At 39.3% G+C, this 25,675-nt stretch overlaps 1 protein-coding gene across 1 annotated transcript; it reads right to left on the bottom strand.

The window, feature by feature from the left end:
* On the bottom strand, positions 1 to 25,277 carry COCH (cochlin). Its single transcript, XM_075103274.1, has 11 exons — positions 25,108 to 25,277; positions 24,983 to 25,027; positions 19,154 to 19,310; positions 9,760 to 9,893; positions 8,491 to 8,553; positions 7,568 to 7,612; positions 7,332 to 7,479; positions 5,469 to 5,572; positions 4,395 to 4,621; positions 2,434 to 2,950; positions 1 to 1,677 (listed from the first exon to the last, which is right to left on the bottom strand). Exons 1-11 carry the CDS (start codon positions 25,130 to 25,132, stop codon positions 1,502 to 1,504), a joined length of 1,641 nt encoding a protein of 546 aa, XP_074959375.1. The 5' UTR covers positions 25,133 to 25,277; the 3' UTR covers positions 1 to 1,501.
* Positions 25,278 to 25,675: the final 398 nt, after the last annotated feature.

The following is a 25,675-nucleotide window of genomic DNA, read 5'->3' as shown; positions in this document are numbered from 1 at the left end:
TATTGCATACGAATTTATACAGCAATAGCTGAATACTCTTATCTATAAACACATAACAAAATTAAGGATAACAATTAATAGAAAAATACAAGGCATCTTTGCCATTCATGTTTAGTGTAATATATAGCCAGTCATAAGTTATTAAAAATGCACAACAAAAGCCTGATGAATACAATCCCTTCTGTGCCACTCCGTAACTACTATGAACTTTACAATCAATAATGGGGGAGGGAAAAAAGGGAAACCCTAGATTGATAGGAAAAGTACTGTTCTGATTTTTACTATACATTTTACTTGTGAAAACCTTTATTTTCTAAGGAACACTTTAAGTCTGTTATTCACACCCAGAATCTGGAATAATTCAATGAATATTGCATCATTTTAATGGCATGCATGTAGGTGTAAATATATCAACATATTACTAGGTATGTAATCAAATTAAAGCCTTTTTTCAAGAAAACTCTTTTTCATCTTCAGTGAACCTCACACCTATAAAGATGATTTTTAACTAGCATTAGAAAAGTTGTTATTCTGTGAGCTACTGAATCCCACTACATGGCTACCTACTCTCTTCTTTTCTAACAATGTGATCTGATATAAATCCGTTAGGTTTCAAGTTTTGAGATACCTTTGGATTTGAATGCCTTCAGTTCCCAGTGTGTGGTCTAATTTAATCTGCTCAAGATGGTACAGACAGTAGACAGGAAAAAATCCAGTTATCAGATATATTAGGAATATCATTGTTGACTTCATTGGCGTAGGAAGCAGTAGTATCAACTAATATTTTAGGATCCAGACCCTCAAAAAGAAGTACTGTGCCTTAAATACCTTTCAAAATCTGTGCCAAAAGAATCAAACAACACAGATCCGCAGAAAGCTGTGGGTAGAAGTCAAATGTCTTATGATGTAAACTTTGCCAACCACGCGGCAGTATCATTCACAATAGCAAAACCTCAACTAGTAAATATAGACCGTTGAGCGACAATCTGCCATACCTTTTCTTAAACTGCCTGCCAATAACAGGTGTTGTGCAACTGAAGCACTGAAAGTACTTAATGCTATCAGCAGAACTTCTGGAAAAGATACAGAATTGTAAGCTACAGAAGGCTTACAGAAGCTAGTACCGTGTAGTTAAAATTACATTCTTTTGAACTCATAAGAGGACATCTAGCAAGTGACAGCAGAAAGTTCAGAGCTGTTTTATTTTCTCTGCTGATATCTGATAGCCATAAGTGCATGATATGCATAGCTGTAAACTTGGGCATATTATATACTTACTGAAAAGAATAGCTGTTGGCCAAATTCTGCATTCCAATATTAAGTACAACTTCTAACAAGCTCACAAGAATCCTTGACTGACTACAGAAATAAAACGTAGCCTCCTCCTTCCCTTGCATTATGATAGTATACATAAGAATAAAACGCCTGTACTTTAGAGGGACCATTTTGTTCTCATGATTTTTAGTTTCAAAGTAGTAATAGCCAACAGCATGTTTATGCTTTATTGTCTAGAGTCCAAAAAATCTTTACAGATGCCTCTGATAATATCAGGAACCATCTGCTCCAATCCTGTGAACTCCCTAGTGAAGAAAGTATGAGATTCTCTTGGTTCAGAAGCCATGTCTTTCAGATCATCCAGAGGTGCCCAGGCAACACCAACAGAGAAGACTGTTATTCCTACAATAAGAAAAAAAGTTAAGACCATTTTGCTACGGATTCAAGGAAAACAGCTATTTCTACATCCGAGAGTTAATCTGGATCAGAAAAGCATTGTTTTGATACCTGCAGCCTGTCAAAGATGATTAGATTTTGCTACTAAGTATCAGGAATTAGAATATTTGTCTCAGTAGAAAGCCTGAAGGAAATATGGGGTATCTTAAGAGCTAGCGTCTTAGTTGTTTTTGTAGCGGCACACATGAAGGTTGCAGTTACATCATCAGTCTTGAAAGACAAGTAACCCTGTTTAAAATTATTTTGAAAATAAATTTGGATCATTTGTGTGTAAGCTTAGAGCTTTCAAGAATCAGCAACCCAATCAGCTTTTTGGCCAAAACAGCGTATTTCCTTCCTAGATGATGATGGAACGCAACAGTCATGCTGTATTGGATGGCACTGCTGACTGGAGCTTCATTACTTGGCTCTGTATTTTTAATCTACAAATTTCTCTCCTGTTTAGGGAAATAAGACCAGGTGTATGTTTTTCACTAAGCTGCCATGAGTGAGTCTGCTCATACCTGGCTCCATAGCACTGTTTTTCTTATCTTAATGGAAAAAACAGTTCCTCGGGGTTTACATTTTGTTGAGTTTAAAAAAGGTATGATACTTGATTTGCTCACTGGGGCTGTATTTAAAAACTTCAAAAATCTTAACATTTACAATGCAGCAGGAATAGGATGAAGCAACTTCCACCGTTTTTAAAGATACAACATTTACCTGCTTTTTGTGCAGCAGCAGCAGGTCCTCTAACATCATCGTAAGACTGACCATCAGTCAAAACAATGAGGAAATTTTTGTTAGGTCCATCCTTCATTGGCCCAAACACATTTCTGGTTGTGAAAGAAATGGCATCTCCAGTAGCAGTGCCACCGCTCATGTAGCGAATGTTCCGGATAGCCGAGAGGACCTTTTCTTTTGTGGTGTAGTCTGTGAAGCCGAACTCAGTACGCTGATCGTACGTGAACTGCACAGCTGCAATCTTGGAACCAATGTCAGAGATCTCAAAAGCCTTTGCAACGTTGCTGATGAACTCCAGCACAAGGCGGAAGTTGCTGTCTCCAACACTGCTAGAACCATCTATCAAGAAACCGATGTTGACGGAGTTGTAGCATGTCTTGCTACACAACATCTGCTCATGCGAACACAATTTTTGGACAAGAGGTTTCACGTATTTGGTAGTACCAAACCAGGTGGGCATTTGGTAAGAGAAGAAGCCGTTGTTTCGACAGACAGCCTGTTTGAAAACAAAAAGTCAAGAAGTGAATACCGACACAGCAGTTGTATGGATAATAATCATACATATATGTCATTTTCTTTCAAAGGTACACTAGAAATGGTGAGGGTTTGCGGGAGGTTTTTTGCTTGCTTGTTTGTAAAGAAATTGAGGATAAACATCTGCAGTTGAAGTCGGTGAAAGCTACAATGTAGCTTATTTTATTCCATAATAAAGTTAACCCTGCTCCCCGACCTCTGGAAATTTCAAACAATTTCACTTTATTTGTAAGAATTGTAAGGACTGGAAATTATGTTTTTTGAAAGTGAACTAAGTCATGGCTACTAAATATACAACGGATTAAAAGTTCCATATTTTTGCTTATCCACTAAAACTTATGCTTCTGTGTTTTCCCTTTTAACTTGGTAAGCACTTTATTTTTTTAAATCTATGATGTCTTATAAACACAGACATACAGTTTGGTAGAAATATGGCTCCAGGTCACTCAAAGTACAATTTCTTCTTTTTTTTTTCCCTGGCTGCTATAGGATGCATGTGGAGTGCAATGTAATTGAGAAAGGGATTAAGTTTAAAATCAGCTCTCCAAGCTGATAACTGATCTGACTAAGATCAAAATGCAGAACGGGAGGGCAGGCCCCAATCACCTGAGGTCATGTCTTCCTGTGCCTATGAGTATACACGGGTTGGACGTTCCTGCAATAACACCAGGGTAGGCAGCAAGCTATCTTGCGCCTGGAAGCAGCAGAGCCATAATGCTTCATTCTGCTCGTTCTCTGAGCTGTGAATTTTCTGCTGAAGTTAAACATCTAAAACGTCCCTGTGAAAAACAGAGGTTTTCTTACTGGAGAGTAAGTAAAGACCTAGTGATTAGAAAGTTCATGTGAGAGATCTGTCTTTGAATTCCTACTCTAACTCATCTAAAGCAATATCCAAAACTCTCCTTCCAAGATTTGCATGTATTTTTCAACCTTTCCCATCCTCTTTGTAGTGAAAGCAAGTAAATAATCCTCCATAAAGCAGGTACTGAAAGATATGCCTCTGTCTGCCATTTCAGGATAGGAGATATCATATCTGTGTTTCGTTTCGTAACTACAACAGGGGAATCTCCTACTCTGAGAATCTTTATGTAATTACAAAGTCCAGGAGCTACAGCCTGGCTAAGACTCTGAACTGGGAGGACAGTGACAGCACTTCAGTACCTTTGAGTAGCCCCCTTCAGCAGGAAAAAAACCCGGTGTTTCTTTAGGCTTCCTAATGATATTCTTTAGACCACTTATAAGCAGGGATAGCTTCACTGGTGTTTGTTTTTGAGAGAATATTTTAATTTATATATATATATACACACACATATATATAAAAGCATTTGTTCACTGAGATTTTAGTTTGAAGTAAATTCTCTAGAATCATACCCATGACTGAAAAACATACAATGATATTCTCTTACTTTGTCAACAAAACCAATGTCTTGTACCATTCCCAGCTCCTCTGTTGTGGGTTTTGCTACAGATACAATGAATACATTGACTCCAAATTCTCTGGCCACTATGCCTGCTTCTTCTATATCATCTGAGGGCCAGCCGTCTAGGAACACTACAATGATCTTGGGAATTCCTTTGCGTGCTCCATTTTCTAAAGAGAAGAATTTCTGAGCTGTGTGCTTCAAAGCTTTCCCTAGTTTTAAATAGAAAAAGAATATGAAGAAATAATGCAATTACCTTTTGATACCAGTTTCCTATATGAAATTGTGCTGCATTTTGGTTATGGTTACAGGTCTAACCCAGTGTAAAAGCAAAATAGTGTCCCAGGAAATTTGATAATAATGAAACTTGAGTGACTCATAAGTTAAAAACAAAACAAAACAAGCCAAAGCCAAGCCACCCACCCACCCACACACACACAAAAAAAAAAAAACCCCACCACCCACAGATAAAGCTGAGGAAGAAACCACTAACATTTTTTCACCCACAGGTCTAGTTTCTTAATAAGAAGTAGAAATATTAGTGTCTGCCACAAGAACTGAAAGGAAGAAAGTTGAGGAGCTACATCAATTTTTAAGTTGTGAAGTGCAACATGTTTGGAATGCTCAGTTTCCTCATTTGGCAAACATCTCTTCACAACTACTTACTACTAATTCCAAGATTATTCTAACTCTTTAATTAGCAACCTACCAAGAATTAAATGCTAAGCCTTTTAGATATGAATTTGTCTCAAGATATTCTGTTACAAGTGAAAAGTTGATTACTGTTTAAACGCAGGAAGTGATGTTTGTACATCTACTCTCATTAAGTGTGTAATAAGCAGCCCTAACTTCTGGAAATGGAAGATGTGGCAATGTTCTAGTGGAAAAATGTTGAACCTAAGATGAGTGTGGCATTTAAAACACTTTCTTGCCTAACTGAATTATAAGAACTTCAGTGTAGGTATACATATAATATGCAGACTTATATATATTTTAAAATAAATATCTATTTGGAAATGTAAATTAATAATTTCTATTTGCATGGAGGTATGAACTCACCTGTATTAGAATTGCCTCCTCTGAACCCTAGTTCCTTTATAGCAAACAAAACCTCTTTTGCAGCAGTGAAGTTTTTCAGATAGAATTCAATTTTTGGATGTTCACTGCAGAAATATAAAACAGAGTAATTAAGTATGTAGTTCACTTTTCATACCACTATGGCATTAGCAAGCTAAAATACACTTTGAATCATTTTGTTCTTGGTAACATACGCTCTTCTTTATACTTTTAATTCCTGAAATAGAGTATGATCCTCACTTAAGAACTCCCACAATCCTTAGCAAGAGGAATTATTTAGCTAGGTGGGTAAATTTAGAACAGATTGATTCCTATGCTTATCAAGCAGCTGAAAAATTAGATTTAAAATATGTATATATTGTGTGTATATATAAGGATAAAACTTAGAACATGCTAGATATTAAACTAATTGCATTTGTGTAATTGAAAATTGGCAGGTTTTCTGCTATTTGTATGAGAAATACCTTGTTTCTAAAAAATTCCTAAAAAATGCAAACAGTTTGAATAATTTGAGAAGTTTTAAGGTACACTAGCTACTGACTCCATTTAAGAAATGAAAGATTTTAGCTAAACTAAGTTCCAGATTTCACTTTTGATTTATAGCAGGAAACAAATTTGTCATATGAAGAGTAGAAAGAAAAACACCTCAGGTCAAAGAGCTGCTGCTATGAATAAAGGGCCTGATCCTGCATCAGAATCACTAGAATGAACCCCTGTGCCAAGCAGAGTTGGTCTGCAGTGCTGAATCCCATGGCAGAAAAACTGTTAAAATGGTACACTTTGAGAAATAAAGGTTATTGCCTGTAAGATTCATTTCTAATATAGAGCTGAATGTTCAAGGTGCCGAACAGATTACTCAGTTTCTCCAGGAATTTCTCCTCACATTATATTATTTAAACCCAGGACAGCACGAGTGAGGCTCATTTCCCCTAGATTTTGATGTCTACCATGGACTGACTGGATTTTTTCAGGGTGGAACTCATCACGTCCTAGAAGAGGCACGCAAGCGGTTCAGACGGTTTGTGCTGTACATGGGGACGTTCTTTCTAGTGACTATAAAAGCAAGCCTAGGTCGTTAAATCAGATGCAGACATCTACTCTGCAGTTGCCTGAAGGCAGGGGAGAGGAAAAGACTTTAACAATGAAAGATGCGATGCAAAAACCCTGTGTTAATCTAACAGATGTTTCATTGACTTAGAATAAGAGAGTTAAGGGCTTCTTTGTACTTTACTACAGAAGCAGCAGCCAAAGTGGTTAAGCTGTAGAAAACTACTACTGCTGAGTACTAGCAAACTGAGTGGTGGCTCCACAAAACCTCTTACTGACATACTGGATGTTGCAGTGGCTCTCAGACTGTTTTGCAGCCTGCAAAGATACATAGTAGTATGAATAGTCTTAAAATAAAAAAGTCACCATTTACAGTTTGAAAATATTAGCTGTAGTAACCTACAGGCTGGCAAGAACAGTTTTTTGTTTTATACATGTACATAGCCATTTGTGACTGCAATTTTTAGAGAGCCGTCTCTCCTTTGCAGAATGCTTTCTGCTATTTTACTAAGATGAGCTACAAAACTGTCAGTGGCAGAGGGGCTGCGAAAAGTTCAGCTGCTCTCTCTATCCAAAAATCAAGTATCAGAGAGGCAGAAGATGATCGAAGTTTTCATGCCTTCTCACACAGACATCTCAGAGTAGAATAGAGCAAACAATTCTACAGCTAGAACGAATTTGCTTTCTCTTGTTATTAATCTGCCATTATTGATTGAATACTGTTCTGCCAAAATAGGGAGCGATTATTAATTGATTTCTCTTATTAATCAGTTATATTTTGTATAGATTTGTTCTTACCTGGCTTGTACAACTCCAACGTGAGGCCCTTCTGTTCCAATTCCCAACATCACAGCTACTTTTCCAACAAAGTTTTTCTGCAAATTAAATCTACGTTGGCCGATGTTGTAACTTCCATCAATGAGAAATGCAATATCAGCTTTACAGTCTGTGAACGTCCAAAATAATTAGACTTACTTAACACCAAATAAACATTAGGATTTTGCTTTGCAAAAGTTAAATCTGTGGGTTCCTACCTTTGTTTCCAGCCTTTTTATCAAGTGGCTTCTTAGGTCTTTTACCTTCAGTGAAGGAAACAGCATGGATCATTTAAGAGCAATAAGATGAATAGCCAAAAGTGAACCAGAAAAAGCTCAGAATCCAAAAATTAAATTGCATCCTATCTGCAGTAAGAACTGTCAAACAGTTTAATTATTAAACTTGCATCACTACTGCTTTGCTCCTTACAGAATACTCTTTTTCAAATGAAACAGTTTAACCTTCCTTTCTACACCTGCCTAGCTGATTACTGAAATGTAGAAAGCTGGGTGGGTTGCTGTAGCTCACCATCCCAAGTGCTATTTCTCAGCTAGCAATCCTGTTGTACGGTGTGCAGTTTTAATGGTTTGGAAGCAAACTGTGACTTCAACTGTAAAGCAAAGGGTCTATTCACAAACAAGATCCAAATCCAGTATTCATACACCACTAGCCTTCTTTAAAACTGATCCAGCCTTTAACTAGCAGCATTTTCTGTGGAGAAATTCACATAACATCTGAATTTCTGCTACATAAGACCTGACCACTCAGCTGTTGAGTAGTTTTGTAAGAAAGAATGGATTGTCTGCCTTTGTCACTTACTAGGAATGAATATTGCATGAACTCATGAACTCTTTCCTTCCTTTCTGTTATTTGTATTACTTTTTAAAACTCATTCAAGTTTTTCCTAGTTTACATGAACACTACTGAAGTCAGAATCAATCTCCTCAATAACGATTGATTCCTCTTTTTGCTGATGAAAGATATACTGCAAGAACAGGTATTGTACATATTTTCTTCATTAAAAATAAACAAATCCTATGAAATGCAGCATTTTAGTTAGGGATTCATGTGCATCATGATTCATGTGCATTCATAGCACATCTTATCACAGGAGGCTTCCCTTGTTGCAGAGATCTCATACCTGTAGAAGGACGCGCTGTTGATACTGCTCGCCCAACTGCTTCAAGTGCTGTGTTCTTGGTACCTGTTAATATATTGGAAGAATAAATCTACTGTATTTACATGTATTAAGATGAAATTACAAGTGCTTGAAGACTGCTATATTTCCCATAATCTATCTTCATCATCTGTCATTAGCTACTCTCTGAGTAGGACACTGGCCTAGACAAATCCTTGGTGCAATTCAGTATTGCACTCCTTGCTTTACAGGTAATAAACTTCTCCTTTGAGCTTCCGCATTTGAAACAATAACAGCTGATAAGTAATTACAGCATATCTAATTGATGAGAGTTTTTGAACTATAGCAGACATTATTTCTAGCAGATACAATCAGGACTTTGTCTGGAGGAGTGGATTTCACTTACAACCTCACCAAAAGCACCTGTAATTCCAAGTTCTTAGCTATTTGTAATGTACACTATACAAAGATTGCTAGTATCTTGGAGATAGTAGGTTGAATTTTAGCTATGTAAACAATAAGAATGCATTAGAGAGATCTGCTTCCCAAACTTGGAGAGAATATACCAGAAAACACATACACTTTAATATTTTTGAAACCACAACAACATACCTAACCACTAGACTTCATTACACATTTTTATGAGGGTGGTTTAACCTCACCCAAGTGGCAGGGTGTGATAACTGGTTCACAGTCAGGCACAGTATCTCAACTATGTGGACAAAAAACTTCTGAAAAAACCACTGTGTCACACTGTAACTTAATGACCACATCACGTCTAAGTTGCCATTATTGTTATTTTTGGAAGGTCAGTGTTCTGGTTGCAGGGAATGCTGCACAAGCTTTTTGAGGGGCCTGACAATTGCTACCACCTGCATAAAGGCAGGCAGGGGGAGAAAAGGGATAAAACTATATGGCTGGAAGCGGTAGGAGGACAGGACTGCAATAGCAGGATCAAAGCACTGTCTTAGATCAGCTTAAACTGTCATGGAACTTCACTGCCAACTGCCTGCTATCATGTCATTATATTGTAATTAACTGTGATCCATTTTTATGTATCAGCTTCTGCTACAGACTAGCTAGTCTAGCTGGAGGAGTGTTTTACAGAAATTGTGCAAAAATGAAAATAAAATTAGTTAAAACTGAAAACTTTTGTTACTACACTTCAGATAGCAATCACATTTGTTTATGCATACAGGAACACTGAAGCAGTTCCCTAGACTGTTAATATTTCAAATATAGTTTGCAAAATAATAAGTGTGATCCACCTACGAGTCACTGAGAAAGACGAAGCCCATCTAGTGAGCACCTGAGACTGGATTCCATTGGCATTTACAGCAGGGTAGTTTTCCTGTCCTGGGAGAGTCTGTACCCTTACAGCTCCTCCTGCACTGGTGATCACTCCACTAAGATACAAAAAAAGTTTTTATAAATCAGGCATTTTAATCACAAGAAAATGTAATACAATTATACCATCATTAGTACATCGGACACTAGCCTCCTGAAAAAGATGCCATATAGGCAGGTGATTGTGTTCAGGCTAAAACAAGCTATAAATTGCTGAAAAGACTTTTAAAAGAAACTATTCTGCAGAGAAATTCAGGAAATTCTAAAATTCTGGCAGTGTTCAGACTGACACAGATGAGTGATAGTTCAATGGCGTATCGATTCCTAAAGCAGAGAGCTTCAGAAAAATATATTTGAGCTCATTATGCCTCATGAATATTTGTGACTGAAACAAAATTCAGCATACTTAACTAAAAAAATGACCAAAGCTAAGAAAACTGGGAAGAAAAATTGCTCTTTATAGTGGTAAAGGATATGTAGGATAACTTGTTGTGCAACTACAGACTGAAGTCAGAAATTATAGACGGCAGCTATCAGATTGCTGATAATTTTAAGAACAGAGCCTAAAGCATCTTATTCTTCTTATTCACCTGTAATAAACATTAAATGTGAGATCTGAAATGAATTAAATAAATAAAATGCAAGTTAATAACTCAATCCATGGAAGACTCCACACTGTTTTCAGTCTGGACTTGGAAATAGTATATCAACAGTAGATGCAATTCAACTGTGTCATTTTCACTGACAGAGATTTAGAACAACATACCAAATTGCAGCTTCAGAATTTGGAATACTTAGGTAATGTTTAACAAGTCATAGCTATCTTCATTAGTTTAAGCATACTGCAATGCATCCTTAATATACAGTTGCAATGGATTAATTAAAAAAAAAAAATCCAGAACAAATACCAAGAAGCTTACTGGTTAGAATATTTTATAAAGTCATATTCAGTATTATAAGACTGTTATAGTCCTTAATGCCTTACTAGAAGGGTTAGTTCGGAAACGTAGAAACGACAGGAAAACTTGTAGCAAAATCTATGGAGGAATTTTTCCAAACCTCCTGAGTTGAACCTAAAACACCCAGACCCCAGACAAGTTTTTAGAGGTTGTAGTCTAGTTCTTAGAGAAGGCCACTGTCATTTTTCCCTTGAGTTTCATTTCATGACTCAATGAACAGATTTTGAGATTGCCTACCAGATCTGTCCTGCCATCTGAGACAAATAAGGGAACAGCTAGTTTGAAGAGCTTGCTGATGCTTATGGGCTGATGATCATGTGAATACCCAGCAGGACAACAGATTTATGCATTTAGGAAAGTTCAGGGTTAAAATCAGCTGAGAGCGAACTTCACTGTTTTCGCAAGAAGAGAGGCTGTTGTGGTTGGTTGTATTTGGATACCTCAGGTGACAAGAACAGGCATCAGAACCATTCAGATCTCTTCTGATGTGCTGCTGAGGAACAGTTATTATTTTTAGAGGCCAAAATTCAACACTGAGCTTCTCTAAGAGGGAGTAAAAGGTTGATGCTTTGTAGTACTTGGGCAGGTACAGTACTGTGGGAGACAAACAAGCATTTCAAGACTACTTAAACACAGCAACGTGTGCCTTCATGTTTATTCTTCTCCTCTGTTTGGCTTCCTGCTTGAAAAGGAATCCCTGCCTAATCTGATTTAAAACATTGTGAAAGTAGAATAACCAAGACCAGAGTTTAGAAAATCTTGCATATATTTCTCGTAATATGAGCTCTGGGTAGCTGTGGCAAAGGCAGCTTCCATGTAAATCTCATCGTGGGCTGCTGTTAAAATACATTCCTCATTCACAGACCTGATTTGCATTTCTAAATTGAACTGTGGTTACGTATATTTAATTCTTGTAGCTTGGAAGATTATCATAGTAGTTTCAAAATATACAGATATTTTCTTATCCAGGAAATACTGTATACAGTATATAGACAGAGGAGCTTTAGCAGAGTTAGCCTGAGTAAGTTTAAAATCCGATTATAAAGTTGGCAAATACAAACAGCACTTTACAGTTCTTTAAAAAACAGCGAGAAAAAAAATCAGACCAGAGCCTCTAACTGGTTATTTTTAAAGGACAGGAAAATTCACTAAGGTAAAATTAGTTTTGGGAAAAATAAACATATTAATGTATTTAGAATATTTCAGTCTAATTAGAACATAATTTTCTTCTCCAGTAACTGGTTCTCTTTGGCATTCAAGCCTTCACTAGTGTTTCAGTCTTAGTGGATAAGGAACTGTGTGTCAGAAATAGACTAAATTGTGTTTAATTGGAACAGTTCCTAGTTTAAGTTTATACTTGCAATTTTAGCGAAGCTACTTTGGGCTTGCATCAGCATACCTGATCTATGCCCAGGTTAGCTTCTAAGAGAGCTTAGTATCTCTTCCCCCTTGCTTTGCTGTGGACTTGCAACTTTGAGCACTGGCTGATTTAAATTCAAGAACACGTCCATAATGAAAGCTCAGCCCAAGAATTATCCCTGGAAGCTTATTTTAGTCATAGGGTGACCACTTTTTTCTATTGGCCTTTTCACTTTGATCTCCATGTAATCATTCAGGGGATGGGGAGGGTGGATCTAGACAGTCTCCATCAGATTTGGAAGCTCTCCACTGAAACCAGAGTAGATTTGCTCCTTGTCTATTTAAAACATTTCATTCTGCATTTCATCAAAAGTCAAAAGCCTAGACTGCCTTCTGAGGATACACTATTTCCATATAACAGGTCTGCTATTTTTAATGCGGGGGGGGCTGATATTAGGTGTGAATATAATATGAACTACATCTGTCTGACAATTATTCCTCTTTTCTTGCCATTTTGTTCTGTAGGTAAATTAACAACTGTTAACATGTTTTACAATTTCATTGGTTTTACTTGGGATATTTCTTCCAGCAAAGCTTACTCAGAATGTATGCTTCTATATGCTGAAACAGAATAAACCATATTGTCAGCCTGCCTTTGTATTCTGAATCAGATTGGCAAGTTTCTTTCCACAGCCGTTTAAGACTGATTTTAAAAGTGAGATTCATCTTGTGTTGATCTGCAGTGGAATTTAAACAGTGAAGAAATGCCCATGCGTTTCCTCAGAATGATTTATGCCATTACAATCTGCTTTGATTTTCACTACTGTTCTCTGCTCCTGTGCGATTGACTTCCATGCCATGGCTGTTTTGATTAAACTGGAACACTGCAGATTTTCCAGGAACAGCTTTCATTTCCTTACTCGCTGTGTTTCATGCTACTGCCAGGGCTGCTTGATGGCAACTTTTATATAAAAGCTCCCAGTCCATTCTCTTGCCTAGTTTCACTGTTAATAACATTATAATTTATACCTAAATGGTATTTTTCACTCAAAAATGTACACAAATTAAATGGAAAAGCAGATACATGAGGAAGCAATCCAGTACCTCACAGCACACTAGCTCAAGGAAGACAGCATACTGGCCAAGGGCAGCAGAAGATATAGGATGGCCTAATGAAGGATAGGAATTTAATGTAAAACATACTTAGAAATCTGAATTGAGATAAACAAGCAGATGGGATTGAAACTTTTTAGAGCCTCATGCACCTCCTCAGATTGCAAGAACTGTTTATTCTGCACCCTCAGAAAAGAGGTGCGGAGCTGGCTTGCCTTTGCTCAAATTTGAATGTGTTTTTCAAGGAGCCTGCACATCAAAGCTGACGCTTAGCCCACAAAGAGACTCTTCCAGCTACAGGAGATGACCTTTATAGATGTAACTGCAGTCAGTAATCTTTGCAATAGAAAGCTGAAATACCATCTCCTGTTAAAAGAAGAAACACAAGATTTTCACCAGATGAAAGTCTCTTTCCTCTGGGTAAATTTTCCATTGTTTCTTAGAATTTGTAAGAGTGCGGGCAGATTTGGCTGATGGAGAGAGCACTTTTTGCAGCATGCTTATAAACTGTTGACTTGTTTAAAAATGTTGGAGATGAAGCCAAGTAGCTATTCCCTTAATTAGGCTTAGTTCCAAGTGTAAGGTAAGGATCAGCCAGATAAAATTGTCTAAAGATAATGAAAAATTGTCAGTGAAATAGATTGTTTTTTCCCCTCTTACTGTATAATAGTGTTAGAGTGAAGAGAAATAGATTTGAACATAGACTATATGTTCTATGCCAAGGAAAGGTCCCAAGCCCAAGGGCAGCAGCACTGCAACTGGGCTGTTAGAAGTACATATTGAGCTGATTTAGTCTTCCAGAAGCAAAATGTTTGCTCAGAAACTCATAGTATGTTTTTATGCTAATCATTAGGCTTATCGTATATGTTTATAGGTAGGCTGCTTTTTCAGCAGACAGGAGAGAGCAGAAAGATGAAGGCCTGCCATCCTACTTAGCATAATTTTGACCTGAAAGTTCCTGTTCCCATTGCTAATGGAGTGCTGGCTGTGATACCAGCTGGCATCTCCTACAGGGCCCTTGGACAAAAAGTCATCCTCACAGACTTAAGACAAGACAGCTGAATTAGCTGAATTCCCATCTTCCCTTCCTACTATCAGCAGCTGCCCCAAACTCCTTGCACATTATCTGCCTTTCTCCATGGCTCCAACAAGCATCCTCCCCTTCTCCAAAATGCAGCCTCCTACTGCTGCCTGATTGCCTTCAGTCACTGAGACAGAGCCGCTCAGGGTCTCACGCCAGCATCCTCTGGCCCCTAGGTTGTGCTTTTTCTGCCTCCTCTGCACCCCTATCGCTTTTGGCAGGAGAAAAGGCTCAGCAGCAGAAGCAGGCACTGTACCAATGTTTCCCAGGGGATCTACAGCTGCTCAGAAATCCCTCTGGCCAGACAACCTTTTCATCTATATTCTAGCAAACACTAGGGCAGCTCAAGGGCCATCATCTGTGTGTGTGGTCACTTTGTAGCCAGCTTGGTAATACCATGATATGCTTTTGTTACACTAATTCTGGGACCCTGATATTTAACTGGAAATGGTTCCACCCTAGTGACTATTTAGGAAGGTTAGGAAAAGCTTTACATGCTTATTTAGCATCTAAACACTACCACATTGGGCTAGGTCTCCATTTAGTGGAATTGGCACTAGAATGGAACTGCTCAACCTGAGAACCTAGTCCTTCATTTGACCTTCTGATTATTAATCCAATTAATCACTCAGTGGTAGATTTAACTCAATTCTTCATGCCTGCATAGTGTCAGCCTGGTAGGAGGTTCTTCATTCTTCCCCCAACAAATAAATCTTTTATTCTTCTGCCCAGAAAGAGAACAACATTAAATAAATATTCTGCTTCCTGAGTGTAATTACACATAAAAGAAGGAGAGAAAGGGGAGGAAGAAAGGCCAAATATAACAAAGTAAGAGAGGCAGAAAGCTTTTTCATCTGTAGTATACAATTATTCATAGCTGAATTCTTCTAAACTCCTTACATGCATGATATAGTATTTTCTTGTGTTAATAATTGCCTCACAGTAATAGAACTACTCGTAGCAATAAGCATTACTTGGTTTCTATAAAATTAAGGAATCAGGCCTCAGTTTGGACCTGGCACACAAATTGGAGTGTATGTGGAGGGGGGAACAGACCCATGCTCACACAATCATTTTCAGTTTAAAAATGAAAAGCACTGCTACCAAGACTGATGCTTCTTGAAACAGTGGATAGTTGTCTGACCGTGCTTTCTACAAGATAACAGCAACAGTCGTTGTAGTGGCACAGGCCTGGTACTCAGCAGTGCTTAAGGTATAGAGCTACGTTGCACTCACTGTGCAATGTAATGTAGGGTATACCTAGTTTTAAACTACATGTAGTTGTTCCAGTTATTCGGGAGAAATTTACAAAATTCTCAAAGCACATATCTAGCAACATCACAATAACAGCAAGTTACAGTGATTACCTGTTAGCAATACCTTCTTGGAGTTACCTGGACATCAATATAGTTTAGCCATTACAACACGGAACAAGAAGGAGCAAGTATTTTGTATGTTTTTGTTGGATGTTGCAGCCTGCACTGAAATTAGCTGAGAACTAAACAGCCACTTCCTTTCCCCCATTCATCAATCCTTTACCAGCACTAGTATTCATGGCTGCTATTAGGCGCAACAAAACCAACACAACGTTCTCATGTAGCAAATTGTGTTTTAGTATGAAAGGCCAACAGCACTAATAGCCCCCAACTTAAAGATAGTCTTCAAAAACCAGCGGTTCTCCTAAACATAAGATTTTCACCTATATTCTGCTCTTTAAAATGCTTTACTACAGCCTATCATACTCAGAAGACTTGAACATTCCTAATTTACAGCCTTACTGAAAGACACAGGTTAGGACAAGTGTATTTTAATCCCTTCATTGCTATTAGAGCCCTTGTTCTCACAAGGTCTGTGGAGGCAGGTTGTTAGATGCAGGCTTTACAAATGGGTGCACATTTCATTAGTATAATTTATATGAACACTTAGTATGGAAAATGGATTTTTTTTCTATACTCCTATGCTTCTGGGCTGGAGAACAATAATATACATAATTTATAAGGTAGAGACTCCAGCGAAAAGCTAAGTGATGTATAAATGCCTGTGCTTTATTATATAGGAGAAGACTATGCAAATCTTGAAAAGAAGCCTGCATTTTCCATTTCTTGTACCTGTTCCTTTTGTAAAGTATTTCCCAGCTGTGACAGAACCAAGCCCCACCAGCTTTCTTGGTGCGACTTCTCTAACCCAGTCAGTTGCTACTAGCATGGGATGTTCAAGACCACTGCCTTGCTGAACTTATTCAGAACTTTTACAACTTTAACACACTTAAATCTTCAATCCCTTTGGAAAAACGCCTTGACAGCAAGAGCTTTTCTCCCTTCTCTTTAAGTAAAGACATCTTTGGCAGCCAGTAAAGAAATGGAATGTTAAAATAAATGGCTACATGACTAAATAAAAATGTTGTCTTAGAAAAAAGACAATGGGAAGAAGTCTTAGTCTTCCTACATAACCTTTTTTAAAAAAAAAACAAAAAGGCAAACACACCATCACATCCACGTATTTTCACAAACTTTTTGTACATATACCTAAACTAGGAAAACTGAAGACCTGTAGTTTAACTTTTTTCTTTTTTAAACACTCATGAAGACAGTTAAAGCACACTGAATGGAGGCATTCAGTCTTTTTACAGAAGGATTAAAAGGAAGCCTGTTCTACCAATAAAACACACATGGAGACATGTAATTATCTTTGAAACTAACTCTTAAGCTTTAAGATCAAATATACATAGACCCCTGACAATACTGCGCAAGTTCTTTCTAGCTGCCCCTATAGCACCTTAGCTCTTAGTCTCCTTTATAGCATTTGAGAAGTTCCTGAGTTTCTACACAAAATCCCCTCTTAAATCCCATTTTTAAAAACTTTAGTTTACTTTGGAGTTTAAATACTATAAAACTAGCCTGAATTTTTGAAGTATTGTTAAAAGTTATAGTGTTTTAATTGACACTTTAAGTTTCTGTACAGTAATGATAGCCTCCTAAATATTATTGAAAATGCTTAGTATGTATTTTATGGCATTTAAAGTATCAAGCCATTAATGTCAACTCAAAACCCCCTTTATTTTCCTCCTTTATCTTCTATTTATTTCTTTGTAAAATGTTAGTTTTTAAAATAAAAAATACTGATAGAGTTGAGCATCATACCAATATATTCTGAAAGATTTTCTTTCTGTTGCTTAGAGATAAAAAAAGATTGACACTATTCCCCCATTTCTCTTAAACACTTTGTTTCACTTAAGCTTGTAAGAACAGTTTCAGCCTTTCTGCAAGGTAAGATGGTGTGATTTTTTTTGTTTGTTTGTTTTAACTGTAGTTTATGTATATGTTAACATGAACATACCTAGAAGCTAAATAAAACTAGTTTTAAGCAGTTCAGTGATGATCAAAGTGGTTCTGGATAATTTATGTTGTAATCCACAGATGTTAGTGAAATCTCATTCATAGGAATAGGACATTCAAAAAGGTCTCTAAGACAGTATGATACCTCAACATAATGATTTCTGTTAAGAGGACCTCTTGAAACCCAAGTAATTTAGATTATATGCATGACGAAGTCTTGCTTTTAAATATGTTCATAATATTTAAATATGGAATTCTCAGAAATTAGGAAAAATTTGGGCAGGATGATCTAGTCTCTATTTTTGTTTCAGGATAGGATCAATTATCGTTATTTAGTCATTCTAAACAGAGGGATGGCTATCTTTTTTTGGAAACTGCACTGTCTATTGCAGTTCCTATAATATCCCAGGCCATCTATTCTCTGTCCTTATTGTTAATCCAACTTTCTAATTTGTGTCTAATCTCTAATCCAAATTTCTGTTGCTGAAATGTCAGTCCTATCTTAAGAGTCATAACACCTTACAAAGTTTCAAATCTGCTTTGTGGTAGGAAGCATACTGTGAAAGGTCCAAGTGAACAAGTATGTTGTACAGCCACTTAATGTATGAACTTAAAAATCCTCCTTTAATAGCCAAAAGCTTTCTCAAAGTATTAAAATCAAAGTCTGAAACTCCCTGTAGACTGACAGTCAGGAATCAGTCTGGCTTCCACAGGCATCTGAAATAGATCTCACTGTCTCCAGCTGGTTTTGTCCAACACTTCATCATTAAAAATTGATCCAAGAGCAATTTTACCTTGCAAATAAGGAATTCTTTGCCCTTCCCCAAAAAACCCAACCCCCCAAAAATCTCCAGATAACCTCAATAAGAAATCTGCTAACCCATTTTCCTTCCCCTGGGGAATTATTATTCCTTTCCTAATGACATCTATTTAACATGGGTTATCTGGATATTTTTCTTAGTCTTTCATTTCCATTTGATACAGAAGTGAATTCAGCTAGATACTAGTCTAATTAAGAGATCATTAAGTAGACTAACACCCAGCAAGCAACTGTCAGAAGAGAACTGCTGTAACAAAAAACTGTAACACTGATTAGAAGTAATAGTCTATGGACCAAATGCAGCCAAACCACGGGTAGGTCTGTTGGCACAGGAGCTTAAAGTGATTTCAACAATTTCAGGAAAAAAAGTAACACACAAGTAATCTTACAGTGAAAGTCCGTCTGCTGCTGTGCCATTTTCAGAGAAAGTGAAAGTAGTTTTCAGGAACTCTTAAATGCAACTCAGATAACTTGCAAACCACCCAGCCATTCTCTTCTTCCCTGTTCTCTCTCCTGCTAATGACATTCCTACTGAGTTAATATGACTCCTGAAGTCCAGAAGGAGACTTAGTATGATGGCATCAAAAGGTTAAAAGTGTGGCAAGACTGTATAAACTTGCTTAACACGTTGATTAGCAATCATCTGACTTACCTGTGTATGGCAGCTCCGCAGACGCTGGAAAGAGAGGCATAAACTCCATCCCCAAAGACATAAAATTGCCACAGAGGACAGTTTGCTGGGCAAAGGATATCTTCTGTCTCCTTTCTAAGGTCAAGTCCTCTTGTAAAGCACGTAACAGCAGTGGAAGCTAAAGAAAAAAACAGAAATACCTGTGACCTGAAGATCTTAAGGGTTTGTTGTTTTTTGGTTTGGGTTTTCTTTTTAAATCTCTCAAATTTCCAAGCTTAAAGCAATGTCTGAATTTGAAATTAGGCACCATGTCTCATCTTACGCTCCAGTATGTCTATAAAGACATCTTTGGAGCTTACAAATGGACAGTTATGACAAGGAAGAACACACTTCTAAATCACTTATGGGAAAGAAGCAGCAGAAAAGGTGGAAAGGGTAAAAAGAGGCAAGCAATACTAAAACATTACAATAATATCCAAGGAATATTACAGGAGGAAAAGCAATTCACAGCTTTAAGTTTACTGCAGAGATAGAAGGGTACGGAGAAGACCTTCGATGGCTGGTGGAACACAGGAATGAGCAGCACTCTCCAAAAGTTAAATGACTGACACCCCCTCAGTCATCTCCAGCCATAAGACATCTAAGAATCACTTGGGAAACTCTGAATCTTCTCCCTATAGCATTCGTGAAGTAAGTTGACAGGAGCATTTCCCTTAGCCTCTGCAATGAATCCTACTGAAGCCAGTGAAAAAAAAAAATATCTCCTGGCTCTAGTAATATAGTAACATCTAGAACATTCATATCAATTCATTGCAGTGAAGTTTACATCATCATCATTCTGCAAAGGACCATCAGATTTACCCAGTGAGACAGAAGTTATTCAGACGAGGCATACACATTTCACAGAACTCTGCCTTTTTTTTTTTTTCTCTCTCAGAAGTTGCTCCTCAGATTACCATCATTAAGCTTTCACTGTGCTTGTATGGGTGCAATGTAGGTATGCAGACACAGATTTACACCAGTATATAACTTTGCTTGGCAAACTGATGCTTTCTCTTTCAGAAACTTAGATGTCATTATCTTGGATACCTACTACCATCCTTCTAGTACACAGGAGAGCACATGCAGCTGGTCTGGTAGCACACCAAATTAGGGCTTTGGCTTAGATCAACATCAATTCAGCATTTTAAGTATCATGATTGGATATTTATTCTGAACTTCCTAAGAGCACATCTTGCCCTTGCTGAGCACTAGAAGGTTCAAGAACCCTTTATATGTACTTGGAGTATTACTTTTCAGAATACTAAGATGGGAGCTGATAGAGGCTGGCCAATGTATCAGTGCATATACCACAGCATTATATCCCAAAGAGAGTATGTTTCAGGGATCAGTGATCTGTCTCTCACCTGCTTCCCTGCCCACTCTTTCTACTCTTACCCTAGGGTTTTACAGACCACAACATAAACTGCTTGTATTTGAAATTATTTTGGGCATACGCTGTTCCTCATCAGCAGATGGAAAATATCATACCTCCTGCTAATCTCACTGACTTTAGAGCTGAAAAGCAGAACAGTTACACCCAGAGCTGCACAGGGAATTGTGTCTGTTCATTCTGGCTGCATAAGTCAAACACATGTTCATAGACCATACATGTAGTTTTAATCTTAAGTATATGTAATCTTCGTTAATGCTGTACTGAAATTATGTTAAGCTACCTAAGCAGCAAAGGTTTTTCACAAAGATGTGATGTTTGTCAGCACAAAGATGCAACTTAAATATGCTAAATGTCTATAGTCCAGAGTAAGAAAAAAAGAAAGCAGTAAATACTTCATTTTTCCCTTCAAGATAACAAAAGCTATCTACCTAGCAAGATAGTGTAAACTGATTTAATCTGATTATCAAGCATCCTAAGAAAGACCCTTATTTTAAGACTTCCAATCTTACCTACTCACACCCCTCTCTGTGTTTAGCCTTATACATTTGCCTTAAAAACAGAAGTCTGAAAAACCAAGCAGAATCACCATGCTTATACCTAGAAGCTCCATGTGTTCATTGTTAAAAGTGCTATATTATTAGCACATTAAAAATAGTAAATTTGCTTTGCTGTTTGAGTCCCCTTATACTTTCATGAAAGTTCTACAAGCGTGTTAACTGGTTACTGGACACTAATCAAGTAATACCCACCAAACAACTACTAGCAAGACCAGCAGAATAAATCGGCAGCTGGAAGGCTGGATATCCTTGGAGGAATCACTGCAGTGAACATCACTGGTAGTTTCTACTTGCACAGTACTGCTTGCACTATGCACCCTGCAACATTTTTCCAGCCTCTAAAAGTAAAGAGGCCACAGCAAGTTTTAACACCTGTCATTTCTAGTGTACTGCACTTGACTGGAATCCTTGGCAGGCTGTGCATGCAAAAATAATTAGACATGTCTGGTTAATGAACCCTTTATCACTTGGAGATCTGCATTTCCCTCAGTACCAGGTACTGACTAATTACAGTCCTATGTCAGACTAACATTTTACATAGCACAGAAGATGGGAGGAAAAATATGTTGCTGTGTTTTCCCTTGCTATGAAGACAGAAATCCATTTTAGCCCAGCCATGGGATTTTTTAAGTACTGGCAGCCTGAAGACTGTCATGATCCTTGTGTACTCCATGAGAGGGGGGCTTCCGAGGAAGCAAGTTGCTGCTGTGTGAACTGAAGAGCTGACATACTGTAGCTAGGGGCTTCAGCAGTTCGTACCTTAGCTAGATCAGCACAGGGGTTAAAAACCCCACACCCTTCAAAGTACTGATGCTGATAATTAAAAAGCAACAATTTCACTTTGGTTTTCTATAAGCTATAATTCTATAACTGAGACTAACATTAGGAATGTTAGGTGCCATGTCAGAATGAGAAGTACTGGGTAGCAAAGTTAAGACTTACAATATCAGCTCTGCAGTGGATTTTGTTCTTCCCTGTTAGTTAATGCATCATCAGCTATCCAACCCATAAAATTGCAAGTAGTCAGTTGCAAACAGGAAAATGTATTAATCAGGTTTGAATACTAGTTAATATAGTATAGTTCTTTGCCAGCTTACATACTAATTATTCTCCCAAATTTCATATGAGAGATTACTATTAAAATTGAAGGTGGCTGTTTTTCTTAATCTATCCAAGATACCTCATCATAGAAGAAACTGCCAAAGACCCATAAATATATATATAAAAAGAAAATGAGATAAACCCCATATGTTTTAATCACTAGAGTTTAAGAATGCAAGAGCAGTAACAGTGGAGGCATTTCTCTGGATACTTATGTGATCCAATATTCTAAAGCCATGTATTTTTGGAAGAAGGAAAAATAAGCTTGTCATTTCCAGGAAATTACTCAGTTCTAGACTCCTACCCATGCTGGACTCTGATGAAGATCAGAGACATACATTATGTGATATAAAATTAGGCCTTCAGAACTATAATAAAGTGACCATCATCCCATTCCGTCAAAACACACACTAAGCCTCACAGAAACATGCTACATCATTGTACACCATTAAAACAAAGCATGAAGAAAAGAAACTGTATTTCTTCTTGATTTAAGCCGCATTTAAATATAGGTATGAATGTCCTCCATCACTGTTGACCTAAAAAAAGAAAAAAGCAAAGGCTTACTTCTGTCCTAAAACATCCAGCCAAAAACCAAGCTTTCAATCATTCATCAGTTTCCATCTTTTGTGCCTCATCCCATGTACTCTGATTTGCCCTGAATAGCTGTTTTTTTACGCCCGTCTATAAAAGTTCTCAATTTTTGACAGGAGTCACTAAGAGACTCCAGAAAAACAAAATCAATAGCCAAAATCTGAGCTTTTCTAGTCTTGAAATTTCCATGCATTGCTTTGGGAAAGCAGAGCTTGTTTATGTAAAGGGAAGAAAAATCCCTATGTATTACATATGTTTTTGCATGTTATGTTTTTGTAGTATTACAAAAACATTAGGGATTCCCAAGAGCATAGCTTTATTAGTCAAAAAAAAAAAAGGAGAAGTACATCCCTATTATGCTTCTTATTCCTTTCAGTATTTAGTATTGCTTCTTTGCAAAACAGGAAGATTTGAAGTCTTTTTCTTGAGGATTCAAAAAAGCCTACTTTTTATATCTTATGCAAGGAATACTCCCACAAACCTTATCCATACTAAAAAAAGATATAAACAAGTATAGTTGTACTAGTATGTATTTTGGAAAACATGTTTACAGATTGTGTACTCATGTAATCTTAAGTACATACCCTGATCTGGACAAGGGCAATAGGATTTTTTAAATGTGGTCAGGACTATATAATTCATTTCAATCCGAGACTCGCCATTTTCTGATCAACTTAAGGTCACTTACCATCACGTGCCAATGTTCACCCACCCATACAGCCCTGCATATGGTAACCAGAACTGTTGAACTTGGTAATATTTGTATGCATTTCAGGGCGAGTCTAAGGAAAGGTTTAAGATCCTTTGAGATCTCTGAGTAGTTGTGACCTAAGTACAGTAGACTTGAGGAAACTAATGTTCTCTCATTACTTTGAACAACAGAACTCGAGCACTTTTATAAACATTCCTGCAAGCTTCTAGTTCAATAACCAAATGCTGCTGAATTTCAGCTCAGAATAATGGCAAGAGACAACACCTTACAGTAACTGTTCATTTTATATTACAAACACATCCTGGTACCATTATTCCATTTTGCCAATATTCCCTTAAGTTATTTTAACTGGTTCCAGATAACTGCTGTAATCTGAAGGTTCTTCTCCAAATGTGGGAGGAAGCATTACAGAAAACTTTTCACTTGTTTCCTGACAGACTGTCAGCACTTCATCTGTAATGCACCTGTAAAATAAAAAGGAAAGGAATTGGGGTTGGAGGAGGTTTTCTATTGCTGTGCATTTTTTTCCTCCCTTTTTTAGCCATAGCAGTCCGGTGACATATAGCTATTATCAGTTTGGCACAAAAGAATTTTCCAAATGCTTGACTGAATACAAGATGAGCAGCAAATCCTGCTTCCTAATGACCGTGAAATCCTGAGCAACTATTCAGGAAAGCTTGAGGCCACTTACCTTCTGCAGGCCAGGCCTGCGTCTGGAAACACATCCTTCTGGAAGCTCCTGCCCTCCCTTGGTGAAGGGCTCCGCAGGACGGGGCAGGCAAACTGCTTGCGTTCTTCTGCCACATTTTTTCTTCAACTGCTTCATCTGGCTCCAGGAGAGCCAGCTCTCCAGCAGCAGGGATGTGGTCTGACAGGACACTGGGCAACAGGCAGCCCCTGACCTGCTAGGCATCGCAAGTACGTTCTTTTGCTTTCCAGGTCAAAATAGTTGCCAGGCAGGCTTAGAGAGTTTTAAATTAATTCCATGGTCAAAAAACATGTCGGAGATCCTCAAATTGCCAAGCACTGCGTGAGTGCCTTTATAACACACAACACACTCCCACTCACTCTCGCCCTCAACGCGCTCCTCGGTGGGGACACTTGTCACCACTGCTCTTCTTCAACCTGAGGGTCACTCCGTTTGGAAGCGTTCCCAGGCATCCTCCGTGCCCCTCGGCAGCCTCCCCCGGGGCCGCCTCCCGGGGGACCCGGCCGGCCCCCGGCAGCCCCCCCCTACCGGCAGCGGCCCCGGGGCGGGGCGGCCCGTCCGCGGCGTCCCCCACGCCCCGCGGGGGCTCCCGGCGCGTCCCGCCGCAGCCGGGCGCCGCGGAGAAGCGCCGAGCCGGGACCCGCGGCCGGGCGGCCCCGGGCGCCGCCGCCTCCGGCGGGCTGGGCCGGGCCGAGGGGGAAACCCCCGCGTGGGAGCGGAGGGAGGAAGGCGACCAACTCACCCGAGCCATCGCTCCCGCCGACGGGGCCGGAGAGCAGGAAGACGCCTGCGAAGAGACAGGGAGCGGGTCGGGGCGATGCTCCGCGCCCGTCCCGCCGACCCCGAGCCGCTCCCCGCGGTACTCACCGAGGAGAAGGGGGGCCAGCCACATGGCGGCGGGGCGCGCCCGCACCCCGGGGAACCGGGACCGGAGGCAAGAAAGGAAAGCAGAGCCCCACAGCCAGCCGTCCGTCCCCTCCGCCCCGCTCCAGCACCTCCGCGGAACTGCGCAGCCAGCGGCGGCCGCCGCGCCCGCTTTAAACCCGTCCCGGGGCGCATGAGCACTGGGGCGGGCGGGGGCGGACGCGGGGCTGGGCGGCCCCGCCGCCCGGCCAGGCCCGCAGGTGCTGCCGTCCCTCCCCCACGGCGCCCCCCGCCCGCTCCCTCCACCTGGGCACAGCCCGGACTCCCGGGACCGGCGCCCCGACGCCGCCTCCAGCAGCCGGGATGAGCCGCTCGCCCCCTCCCCGGTGCCGCCTGGCACGGGAGGGCCTTCCCATGCCCGGCCGCGGCGCTTTGCCTTCCGACCCTTCTTCCCGAGGGAAAGCCGGGGGCATCCCGGCCGCTCCGCCCCACCCACCCCGGCGGCTCCGCAGCCCGGCCGTGCTCTCAGCTCGTCCCGCGGGGCGCTGCAAAAGAGAGAACTGGGGAATTT

Source organism: Phalacrocorax aristotelis, chromosome 9, assembly GCF_949628215.1.
Source record: "Phalacrocorax aristotelis chromosome 9, bGulAri2.1, whole genome shotgun sequence".
NCBI classification, from domain to species: domain Eukaryota; kingdom Metazoa; phylum Chordata; class Aves; order Suliformes; family Phalacrocoracidae; genus Phalacrocorax; species Phalacrocorax aristotelis.
The sequence above is the reverse complement of the archived record's forward strand: the minus strand, read 5'-3'. Positions and strand labels throughout refer to the sequence as shown.